This window comes from Heptranchias perlo, chromosome 10 (genome assembly GCF_035084215.1).
Source record: "Heptranchias perlo isolate sHepPer1 chromosome 10, sHepPer1.hap1, whole genome shotgun sequence".
NCBI classification, from domain to species: domain Eukaryota; kingdom Metazoa; phylum Chordata; class Chondrichthyes; order Hexanchiformes; family Hexanchidae; genus Heptranchias; species Heptranchias perlo.
The window spans coordinates 34,788,787-34,801,163 of NC_090334.1; the positions used below are offsets into that span (position 1 = coordinate 34,788,787).

Consider the following 12,377-nt stretch of genomic DNA (forward strand, 5'->3'; position numbering starts at 1 on the left):
GTTGAGTGGTAGTGGTGGGATGAGTACTGGCGAGGTGAGTAAGTGCAGGTAAGATGAGGATGAGCTTTGAGTGGGTATGAGGAGTGATGTGCTAGAGTAGTGTTGGCAGTGCAGAAGGAGATGTGGGGTGGTGGCGGTGATGTGGCAGACGGAGTGTAGGGGAGTGCAGGAGGCGCTGCAATGACCTACTTAGGTCATTGCAGCGCCTCCTGCACTGTATGCAGGTGCGTGATATGTTGGTGGTGCTGGTGACCTCCTCTGCCACCTCGAGCCAGACCTTCATGGTGGCAGAGGCAGGCCACTTCCTCCCGTCAGCCTGGGAGAAGATCTATGTCCTCCCCCTCCTCCTCACCCCATCCAGTAGGATCTGGAGTGAGGCATCATTAAACCTGGGAGCAGCCTTCCCCATGGGCTGCTCCATGCTGTAATTTTGGCTCCTTTCTGCAGCATCAGTCAGTGGCGGACTGCCCCTTTAAATAGGGCTCCTCCAGTTGACAGCCTATGATGCGGCTGCGCAGTCCGCCCGCTGCGCAGCTTTCCAGTGCGAAACCCGGAAGCCAAGGTAAGTGCCTTCAATTAGGCTGCGATCGCGTGCGAAGCACCCCGATTTCACTGGACGCGTTACCCACGCGCCCAGTCGACCCCCCCCCCCCCCAGCCCCTGCTGCGAACCCGCCTCCCTCCTAATATCGAGCCCTAGGAGTTGGGGGCATTTTCTCAAGAGTGGTTGGAAGTGGGCAGTGGTGTCACACGGTTCATTTTTGGGGGCTTCTGTGTTCACTGTGTATATCAATGATCTGGATATAGGCCAAGAGGCTCTGTGTTTCTAGAATATATATGCTTAGAATTTATTTTAGAATACTGGTGGGTCTCCCATGGTAAGTTGGAGGATATCGTAAGGAGCTCAATGGGAAAATAAGTGGGACAATAAAATTTTTTTGAAGATTGGTAGCTGGGGCCAGGGCTGAGAACGGGTGAAAGTAAAATTTAAAAGTCCGAGACCCTGAGTTGGAGGCCTAAGAAAAACTGTTAAGCAGTTGGGACTGGCTTTGCGGATGGGAACTTGTGAAGCAGGAACATTTTGCAGAAATGCAGCAGTTTTCAATAATGGGTTGAGGGGAAAGAAGCACTGGAAGTTAATTTTAAAGGGTCAGGGCTGGGAACTTTGTGGGGGGTGAGGGGGAGGATAACATTTTTTAAGAGTGGGGTTAGGGCTGGAGTAGGTCAAACATGTGGAGTGGGGAGAATGATCTTTTTTTAAGAGCAAGGTCGAATCGAGGTTGTGGGTCGGGGTGGCCAAAAATCTTTGCAAGAGTTGGGGTGGGGAGACCTAGAGAGGCTATGTAGCATGGCTGCAAAGGTGCTGTTGGTCAGGGTGAACATCAGAGGCTGGGTCTGTGGGTTGGAGTTGGGAGAAGCAAAATGAAAAAGGCCGAAGGTTTAGGACCAGGAAGAACATGGAGGCAGAGCAGGGTCACCATACATAATTGAAATAAATTAAAACAAATAAAAACTTGCCTGCAGAGAAGGCAGAATGAAATTAAATGATAATGAAAATGGTGGTGGAGCTGGGCAACTGGCACTATGGTGTCACCAGTGATGAGAGCACTGTACAGAAAGTGTTAGTGTTAACTATAAAAGTGATAGAAGCAGACATTACCTCTAAGCATTGCACTTTCGACATGATCTTACTAAATGTCCCAAAAGCATGACTGAATTGTGACAATAAGAACTAGGCATGACAAACAGGAAGTTTCCTGAATTTTAATATATTATACAAATAAAAAAATATTTTAATCAGAGCTAACAGTTTTGATGATCTTGTTCACAGGAAATTGGAACAGGTGGTACCTGCCAGTGGAAGATCTGCGGTCTGGACCACAATACAACCCTTGGTATATACTTTGAGGTGGTGAATCAGGTATGTGGAAAATAAATGGAATTGTAGCAATCTGGTGCCTCCTTCCCATGACCACTGCTCCTGGTACTCCCAGACGCCTGTACAACTACTGTACATCACAATACTGTGTAATAAAAACCTAATTTGACTTCTTCAATCACAGTAAATTATTAATCTTGATAATGTACTAACATTTTACATGGGGCAAGACGTTATATTCTCCGATTCACCATGAACAATGCCACAGGGCAATAACTAGCTTGTGTGCGTATCTCATAGCATTGGCTGTAGCAAGTTGAAAGGTAAGTGTGATATAGGGAGAGGGGTTATACCATTGATAGTTTTGTTAGTGTTGTGAATAAAGTGAATGGTGGGTTTAAAAAAAAATGTGAAATGGATACTAAAGTATGTATGTATGTATGTATATTTATATATACACCTGCATTACAAAACTTCAAAAGTATTCATTGGCTGTAAAGCTATTTGGGATGCCCTGAGGTCATGAAAGGTGCTATATCAATGCAAGTATTTCTTTCTTATATAAAATGTGTATGTATTATAAATATATTTATTTGATTATTTTTATATATTATATATATCATATTCATCTAAATATATATAGTCCTTGTCTTGATTTAAAGAATTAGATGAAATTGTATAGGAAAAGCTTTTTATATAATTTTACAGGTTTAGTAATGAAGGGAGTTCTGCTTAAAAGTAAATTCATGTGAAATTGTAAATGAAAGATACCCATATGGATTTTAGAGTGTTTAATTTGTATAAGGTAGATACTGTATATAATTTATAGATTGCACTTGCGTATATATAAATTATAAAAATGTTCTGTGTGCTGGATGATTTTATTTATGGATTGATGTGTAGCTGTTTCACTGGATGATGCTCTTAATTTGAGAAATAGAAGTATGTTGGATTGTGGCAGCCTGTCCGATATTGCCTTGTATTGAAGACCCAGAATGCTACAACTTGTAGTCTTTCTGGGATCCGTAGTGTGGATGTGCCAGTTGAATTTCCTGTTCAGTAGTTACATGTGTGGGGTGTGTCTGGTGTATTACGTGTTAAAGAAAAGTTCACAATTTGCACTCTGCAATGTTTTAATGGTAGTTGAATTTGTGCAGGGAATGGAAATGCGTGAACCACTTGCTCGTTTACTCAATATTGGTGTTCTATGGGGAAAGGGAAAATGCTGTAAGCTAGTTCTGGCCTCAAGTTCACTAACTTAAATTTTAAAGACTATGTTAGATATAACATTCAGGTAGGTAGCTTGCAATGGAACTATGAGGATTAGTGTTGGGAGCCAATCAGTGGCAAGTAACAAATTTGCATAAGCTAGAATAAATGTTTCTATGATGAATTATTGCAGGAAGTGTGTGACAACATTCTGTGGGAATGTCTGAATGCAGCATTGTAGAGGCGTTCATTTCTGGTTTGTCCTAACCAGGTGATATTGATCACATGGTTAGCAGAGGCCAGTTAAGTCCAAAAACCCAGTAAAAGGCAACCATTAAACTTCCACAATGAGTGTTTAAGTTAGTTGAAAATAAAACATTTGAAAGTGGTAACAATTTAAACAGGTTGAAGTAACCATAAATAATTTAACATTGAAGTTCTAGATGAAACTTTAATCAGTGGCTGGGAAGTATGCAAAATTGTATATACTGAACTCCGCAAATAAACTGTGTGCTTCAAAATGTCACACTGCTCACCAAACAAGGTTTGCTTGAACAAAACTTCGGGGAGAAGAAAGAAAAACAGAAAATGCTGGAAATACATAGCTGGTCAGTCAGTATCAGTAAAAAGATAGGTTATGACATTTTGGGTGTGAACCTTTTATCTTCACTCTGCGGGGGGAAGATTTGTTTCCTCAACAATGTTACCACATTATAACAATGCCAAACACTTCCAGAAGTATTTTTAACCTGTCACTGGCTATTTAATAATGTATAATAATTATGTGTTAAAATACATATTGTACTTATTTAATTACTTTCATTCACTAGTATTTCTCATCTACTTGGAATGAAATCTTTAATTTGAAATTCTTCAGTTTTCTGTAATACTTTTTCATGGTAGTTCAGTTATGAACATGGATACACGTGGGATTTCTTGAGATCTCAAACTCACACTTGCTTCTTTAACTGAAGAAAGGGAGAGTTCCTCTTTGTGTAGAAATCTCCTTTTCAGGTTTCTCCAACCTTCGCACATTTCATTTCTGTACTTCCTGAGTAAACATCAATTACAGTCTGAATTAAACCTTTCAATCTGAAAGAGTTACTGTTTAAAAATCAAGAGATTTAATTGTGTAATTATTCATATCCTTAAAAACCTACGAGTTACTCATGTACCGTTCAAAAGCAAAATCATTGAGGCTTATTAAGGGAATTATTACATTTGTCAGAATGAATTTAAAGCCAGCTTCTCAGTTAAGGGTAGAAAATGTGTTTGATTTCTATTGCCGATATCAATCAGTGGCTACAATCTAATTTTTCTCAAACTGACTGCAAGCAGGAAATTGCATTAGATACAGATATTTTCAGATTTTTCGGGTGACCATGGAGCAAATATCTACTCGTAGTTCTAAATCTGTTCTATTGTATGATCTTCAGCTAATCGTTGTGACCCTGCCACAGATTTTTACACATCGACTTTTATAATTCAAATCCCGTGCACATACGCTGATGTTTTAAATCAAGTAAAAGTTGATGTTACAATATTTCATAATAGCAGTGGTGATTAATCAGTGCTTAGACTTAATTACTTATAAAAATTATCTGGTTCAATGCTAGTGGCATGATTTGGAGAATTGTTTAAAAATACATTGCAGGGCTTTTCTTTGTGCCCATCATGAAATAAAAGTTGAGATAAGAACTTAAACTTGTGCTACTGATGATTCTATTTTTTAAATAAGCAAAATAATATTGTAAATTTATCCTAAGGTATCTTTTATTTTTCCTGGGTGGAGGGAGAATGGAAAGATTTTTTTTCTTTTTAAAAATAGAGGGACTGTTGAATCAAAATAAATAAATGAAACATTTACATTGTTTGCATCAAGCACTCCATGGTCAACCCCAACATTAAAACATTAAAAGACTATCCACCGCTACACTGGTACTTTTTCAATTCCCACACCAGACTTCTTGTTGTCTCTCTGAACGAGTGCTAATTTAATGCAAATTTTGTGCCGAATTAGGGGCAGTTTTGTACTAGGAACTTGGTTGAGTCTGCCCAAACTAATTTCACACAGGATACTTCTTGCGTTTGGGCTCAATTTCAGAAGTGAAAGACTAGTGTTTGAACTACTCTAGCACCAAGCTCCATCAAAGGTGTCAATCTTGAAGTTTGAGTGGTGTCTTGATAGAATACAATTCTTTTTAGATTGTTGTACGTATGTGGAAAATGCCAAGTTCTGAACTGCAAATTATGATCCTATTAAAATAAAAGGAGATTTTATTTCAACCCTTGATCTAAAGTGCTAAAAAGGTAACTAAACAAATGCTACTACTATCCCTTTTCTCCTGTTGTCTAATTACGTTAAGGTAGTGGTACATACTTGTGTGTCATAGAGTTGGTCCATGGATTTAGAGCAGAAGTGAGAAGTGCAAGCCATGTAGAGAGCATTTCTGCAAACGGAGGAACTTTGTCTCCAAAAGTTTTATAGAAACTGATGGTTATATATGGTGTCCAGCATATTAGAAGGATAACTAGAAAAACAGAATGAACAGAATTAATCAGTTTTAAGAAAATAATACATGCTCTCGTTCTTTGTGATTTTTTTTTTGTGCACAGACTAATGAATGTAGATTTAAATACCAACAGTTTGTAGTGCAGCATGTCTGTCTATTCTGACCATCTATCCAATTAGAGTTTTGTGTCTGTGTGTCAGTAGTATCTTAAATGTAGTGAATGTAATTTTATTCCTGCTAACAGGAAAAAAACGTCCCTGAACACAACCACCACGAGAGTTCAACATATTGAATCTGGAATCTGAGAGCTGCTAAGCCATCAGTGCTATCTGTTTTATTTCTGTTTATCTAGCTGTTTTTGCCAAAAGGTTTTTCCTAGGTGAGCCTTTTTGCACTGGACAGGGAGGTGAAGTCCTATGGTTTGGGCTCTTTACAGATATTTCCTGTTCATACTAATGTGAAAGCTTCCTTAGGCAAATGCTTGTTTCCGATGAACCAAAACTTGATCTAGTGCACTAAGTATCTAGGATAGCCATCCACAGAGTGAACATTGAACCCTTTTTTATTGACACACCATCCCGACTTGGAAACATATCGTCGCTGGGTCAAAATCTTGGAACTCTCTTCCTAACAGCACTGTGGGAGAACCTTCACCACACGGACTGCAGCGGTTCAAGAAGGCAGCTCACCACCACCTTCTTGAGGGCAATTAGGGATGGGCAATAAATGCTGGCCTCGCCATGAACGAATAAAAAAAAATTGTTGGGGTATGCACTGGAAATAATATGAGACAATGCCATAGACTGCAAATCGCTCCAATAGATGGAAAACACCATCACACCATATTGCTCGCCCAGATGTAAATGTTGATAAAGTGTTAATCAAAAATTATGATGACTGAAGATAAGGTTTATGGACAGCAAGTGCATGCCATACACAAGACTTTTAATAACATCCGAGTAGGTTGCCTGTGGCATTGCCGACAGGCAGCAAAAGGTGGTAAAGGGTAAAAGTTGCAGCGCATAGCATATGTAGCCTGAGCTGAAAGCAGAGTCCAAGCGGGGAGGCATAGGAGGCAGCAGTGGATGAAGGAAAAGTGGGAGCAGTGTAGACCAAGGATTGGTGGGGCATTTGAAAAATATTGCTTTTTTTGGCCTTATTAGGTTCAACAAAATGATAGGGCAGTCTTCATTTACCAGTTAACTGTCTGTTTGTGTGAATTTTATAGTCCAAAATCAACCAGCCCTTGTGGTGACTCTTGAGCATTACAGTAATTATGTAAATTACTTTAATTTTGAAGGAATTGTGAATTAAAATAACTTCACAGACAATGGCAACAGGAAGCAAAGGACGCGCAGGATCGAACATGGAGTATTTGTGTTGTTTGATGGGATTGGGCAGCATTGAAATGGGGAGTGCTACTTTGGTGGGGTCAGGAGCTGGCGGCAGGTGAAGGAAAAGTGGGATTGGCAGGGACCCGATGGGGAAAAATGGCAGTAGTGGAGAGCTTGCCAGTGAGGAGGAGCGATAGGCTGGGACTGAGAATCATGGTAGCAGGGACAGGTGGAGGAGGAATGCAGGTTGGGAGCTGCGGTGTGGTGGGAGATGTTGGAGTGTGGAACAGCTTGAATCATACTGGAAAGAAAGCATAGGATAAATTAAAATCTAACGTAGAACACAGCAGTCGTTAACAAAGTTTGACAAACAGATAAATCATTAGAAGGAAAACGCCGTCAACTCTGAGCAGGAAAAGTACTTGCTGTGAGGAAATGGGCTGAACCAGGTTGAGGTCTTGAGACAGTAGAAGTAGAATAGTACCACTCATGGAGGAAGTGTATATTGCAGGTATTACTCATTACAGCATTATCTTACCAATTGAAATGAATGTTGTGCAGTGTGTTAAAGGTGTTACTGAAACATTACCAATTTCACAATTATGACAAACTCAAACAACCTCAAAAGATTTTACTATATTCTAGATAGTCTATAATATCTGATCATTTTCTTTGTGTGGATACAGTGCAATGGCATCTACTGATTGATGTCTGCAGATAACAACAGTGTTTCCTCCTTAATCAAGAAGAGTAAAACTAAAGCCTTTGACTATACTGCATTGCATAATGACATCAGACTGCAATGCATCACATATCGATGCACAAGTTGAGAAGGCTGTTAAAAAGGCATTCGGGATCCTTGGCTTTATTAATTGGGGCATGGAGTACAAAAGCAAGGAAGTTTTATAAAATTTTTTTAATAAAGTTTATAAAACCCTGGTTAGGCCCCAGCTGGAGTATTGTGGCCAATTCTGGGCACCACACTTTAGGAAGCATGTCAAGGCCTTAGAGAGGGTGCAGAAGCGATTTACTAGAATGGTACCAGGGATGAAAGACTTCAGCTATGTGGATAGACTAGAGAAACTGGAGTTGCTCTCCTTAAAGCAGAAAAGGTTAAGGGGAGATTTGATAAAGATGGTCAAAATCATGAACGGTTTTGATAGAGTAAATAAGGAGAAACTGTTTCCTTTGTTGGAAAGGTTGGTAACCGGAAGACACAGATTTAAGGTAATTAGCAAATGAACCAGAGGCAAATGAGGAATAAAAATTTTACGCAGCGAGTTGTTATGATCTGGAATGCACTGCCTGAAAGGGTGGTGGAAGCAGATTCAATAGTAACTTTCAAAAGTTAACTTGGATAAATACTTGAAGGGAGAAAATTTGCAGGACTATGGGGAAAGAGTAGGGGAGTGGGTCTAGTTGGATAGCTGTTTCAAAGAGCAGACACGATAGCTCAAATGGCCTCCTTCTGTGTTGCATCATTCTGTGATTTTATAAAAAGAAGGGCCAGTGTCGGAAAACAACATTGCCTTTATTTGTGTGTGTGTGTGTATATACACGTTACACCATAACAATAAGAATTAGAAAGTCAGAAGAGTTGCTATTGAAATAATTGAATTAAAGAGTTAAGCCCTGGAAACATAGCATTGTAATTGCCGTGTTTTAGTTATTAATGGAGAATTAAACTTCATCAGTTTTAAACAAAAATGAAGACTTCCCTTCTCATAACTTAAGGGCAACTAGCTGTAATGGAAATGCACAAGTATCTTCATTTAAAAAGACCTTCCAAACTGCAAACTCTGACATCAGATGTCGTTTATTTATAAAAGTTAGACTTTGGGGCATTAAATAGACGGGCCAGCTTTAAACACACATCAACCTTTAGCAGGGGAATAATACCGTGTGTGTTACATGGAATAACGCTCTTTTCATTATAAAACCACTTATTATCTGACCTAACTGTGAGCTAGTCTATTGTAAACAATTTTACAACACCAAGTTATAGTCCAGCAATTTTATTTTAAATTCACAAGCTTTCGGAGATTTTCTCCTTCCTCAGGCAAATGTTTCAAGAGCTCCTTGAAACATTTGCCTGAGGAAGGAGAAAATCTCCGAAAGCTTGTGAATTTAAAATAAAATTGCTGGACTATAACTTGGTGTTGTAAAATTGTTTACAATTGTCAACCCCAGTCCATCACCGGCATCTCCACATCATGAGCTAGTCTAGGCATGGGCTGTTCTTTCAATATTACTGAATTTAACTGATTATACGCAGAAATGTATGTGCAGAAAGTTTGTCGTAGTTATTTTCTATCCGAAACTGTTTCGTGACATCATTTGACCTTCAAAACATCATGAGTCAAACACTTCTTACTTTTAGTGGTTTATTAGAAAACAAATTAGCATGGTAAAAAACCTGGTAAATGATGTTCTTTTGAATGACCGAAAGAACTGCCTTGTTCCTTGAACTCCAAGATAACGACCTCCCAATTTGATTGACCATGAAATAGACTAAAATTGCTTTCTCTTAACAATCCTCTATGTAGCCTTGAGCATTAATAGCAAGATCTTGCAACTTAATGCAGACATTTGAAATAGTTTTAAAGTTTGTTTTCATTAACAAAAAAATACTTGTAGCAACCAAACCTTTGCCAACTACTAACAACATTTCATTTAAGAAAATTACAAATCCACCATAACTAGAAAATCTGATCAGTGAGATTTTTCTTTCCACTGTTCATTACATAAAGGACTTGACTTCATCTTGCAGATTCTTTTTGCATAGGTTAATGCAGCTCAAAGTGTAGAAAAAGTTGTATACTGTCATACAGAAGAGAATAAATTTTTAAAAGGCAACTTACATGTAGCTGAGACCAGTATGATTGTGCCCCTCAGATAGCATTTTGCTGGCACAGAATAACAGTGTTGATCGTTGCATTCATAAGTTCCTCGCAATGCTTGATATCTTGCAATGTGTACAATGTAAATGGACAGGCAACAGACTACCATTATTGGCACAAATACTCCTATGGCTATAGTAATCACACAGTAAGCTTTTAATGAAGAATTGAAACTCGGTGCACAGATATATCTGTGTTCTTCATATGTGTATTGCCCTAATCCTACAAAGGGTAAACTTGCATTGAGAATGCAATAGATCCAGACACACACAATAGTTCCCCAAGCTCGTCGTTTAGTAAACAGTTGCACATAATGGAGAGGTAAACAGATTTCAGCAAACTTGTCGATAGTTACCCAGGTCATTGAATGAACAGAGGCAAGCTGTAGCAGTACGTAAAGAAAAGCAAAGAACTGACACCATGAATCCTGTCTGCTATAACAAGCCTCATCGAACAGAATATTGCGTGCTCCTACAGGAATCACGATCAGCCCCAAGATCAAATCACAGATACAGAGGTTAAATATAAGTACTGATGTGTCTGTCTGTAGCTTTTGGTTGAATCCAAGTGTCAACAACAATAGAATGTTTCCTGTAATGGATCCTACACAAGTAAGAATCATTAGAAAGGCGTATAGAACTGTGATGGAGAGCATCTTCGTCAAATATTCGCGATGTAGTTTGTAGGAATTATGTTCTTTTGTCAACCCTGGTTTGCAGCGGGAGATTCTCAAGTCATAAGCAACGGTATATAATCAAGCAGCTAGAACTTATTATTGCAGTGTGTCACTGTGAATCATCATTTGGTGCTCCTTGGCAATATTTGACACAGTAGGTTTTCTGAAATAAAACAGAACTTTCCTAATCAGAAGTAATGGCATATTGTCATTTCAGACCCTTCCCTACTTTCCTGAAGGCAGTGAGAATTGCTCAGGTTCAGTTCCATTCAGCTGCCTTATGGTACCTCGTTCAAACGACTATTCTTCATATGTGACTGAATTTCTGATGTAGACTGATTCTGACAGTGTCTATGCCTAAAATGTTAATCTATCTTTTCTCTTTACAGATGTTGACAGACCTGCTGTGTATTTTCAGCATTTTCTATTTTTATTTAAAATACTTGGCATCATACTTTTTATTCAGTTTGTTTGGCATATACTGAAATGAGTGTGATGACTATTATTGGTTTTCCATTCTGTTTTTAGTGTTATGTTCAAAACTTGCAATTAAAAATTAGGTGATCAAATTTTATTGTTTGTTTGCGAAAAGGGTATGAACAAAAGATAATGGCTAGGCAACATGGTGTGGCATTGTCAGTGTTCCAGCAAGTTTGTTATCTTCTATGTAGTCAGGGGGCACAGACTGGAGGATCGGGCTCAGAAGTAGGGCTGGAAAATTACGGTGCAATTCCCCTTCAACTGCTCTTGCACATGAGCTAGTTGTCAATCTAACAGCAACCATAGAAGGTTGGATGAGTTCATGTACTCATCCTTTTTGCTGGAGAATGGCAGCAAGACATTAAGATTGGGGTGTAGAGGCACAAAATTAGCTGTAAACTGGAAGGAAATAAGAATTCTAAAATCTCTTGGTGCACAGATTCAAACCTTTCAGATGAAATTGAATACTTTTTAACATTACTTTTGCCTATAGGAGCATTGTTTACTTTTTTATTCTCAAGTTGACTTTCAGAGAAACATTTATCAATGTATAAATACTGAGTAGAGATAAGTAGTATACTGAATAATCAGTATGGACTGTTCCAGTTAAGTGTACTGTATGATAGATAAAGCAGCTGTCACTTGATAAGTTTTTATTTTAATAGACTAGAAGCTAATTTGCACTTTTGCATGTTTCAGAATTGTGCTTTGCATTCTTGCCACAAATTGTAGGTCTTTGTAGCAAACTAATGATAGACACACAAAAAGATTAAATCTTATTGCAGCATATATGCTATTTATAAACCTTAAACTGTTTTGTTTATTTAACATTTTTAATGCAATACCTTTTTAAAAATACACTTGACTAAAATAAGTAAGGGTAGCTACAGTTCTGTGGAAAAACAAAAATGCTGCCAAAGTAGTAGAATTTCTTCTGTATTCCCTGGTATGAATGTAATCTGTACTAAAATTTGCCATTACTTAAATGAGCTAAAATTTAATTAAGTTCTAAAACACTTTTTAAAAAGAACAAAGGAAAAAGTTTATATATAAAATATTCTGTAAACTAATGCTACAGTACTCTTTCCAAATAAAAATGCTGATCACACGGAGCATGTCTTTTATAACCAAAACTGAGTGCTTTTATAGTTGTTTGAGATTTGTGTTCTAACATTTTATAATTTCACTACTGAGTGCATCACTGCTTTGCTTTCTATACATGGCTGATATTTGTACATGTTAAACACGACAGTTGCATTTTATTTTCAGAGAATTACTATATTGAATCTATACTTTTTTAATCTGTAGAATACACTTTTTGACTTGTCTAAAGCTTAAGTGAAAACTACATTGGCATTCTTAATTCATTTTTGTGTAACCTACATCT

The 12,377-nt window shown here is 38.1% G+C and overlaps 2 protein-coding genes across 3 annotated transcripts in view; one reads left to right on the top strand and one right to left on the bottom strand.

Annotated features, from left to right (window-relative positions):
- The window catches only part of sec23a (Sec23 homolog A, coat complex II component), a 79,355-nt gene that overhangs the window by 51,267 nt on the left and 15,711 nt on the right, over window positions 1–12,377 (top strand). For both annotated transcript variants that reach the window (XM_067991448.1, XM_067991447.1), the window contains exon 12: window positions 1,831–1,920. In XM_067991448.1, coding sequence (XP_067847549.1) covers window positions 1,831–1,920 — 90 coding nt within the window. The remainder of the gene's footprint in view (window positions 1–1,830; window positions 1,921–12,377) is intronic.
- On the bottom strand, window positions 9,675–10,489 carry LOC137326323 (beta-2 adrenergic receptor). Its single transcript, XM_067991305.1, has 2 exons — window positions 9,796–10,489; window positions 9,675–9,754 (listed from the first exon to the last, which is right to left on the bottom strand). Exons 1-2 carry the CDS (start codon window positions 10,487–10,489, stop codon window positions 9,675–9,677), a joined length of 774 nt encoding a protein of 257 aa, XP_067847406.1.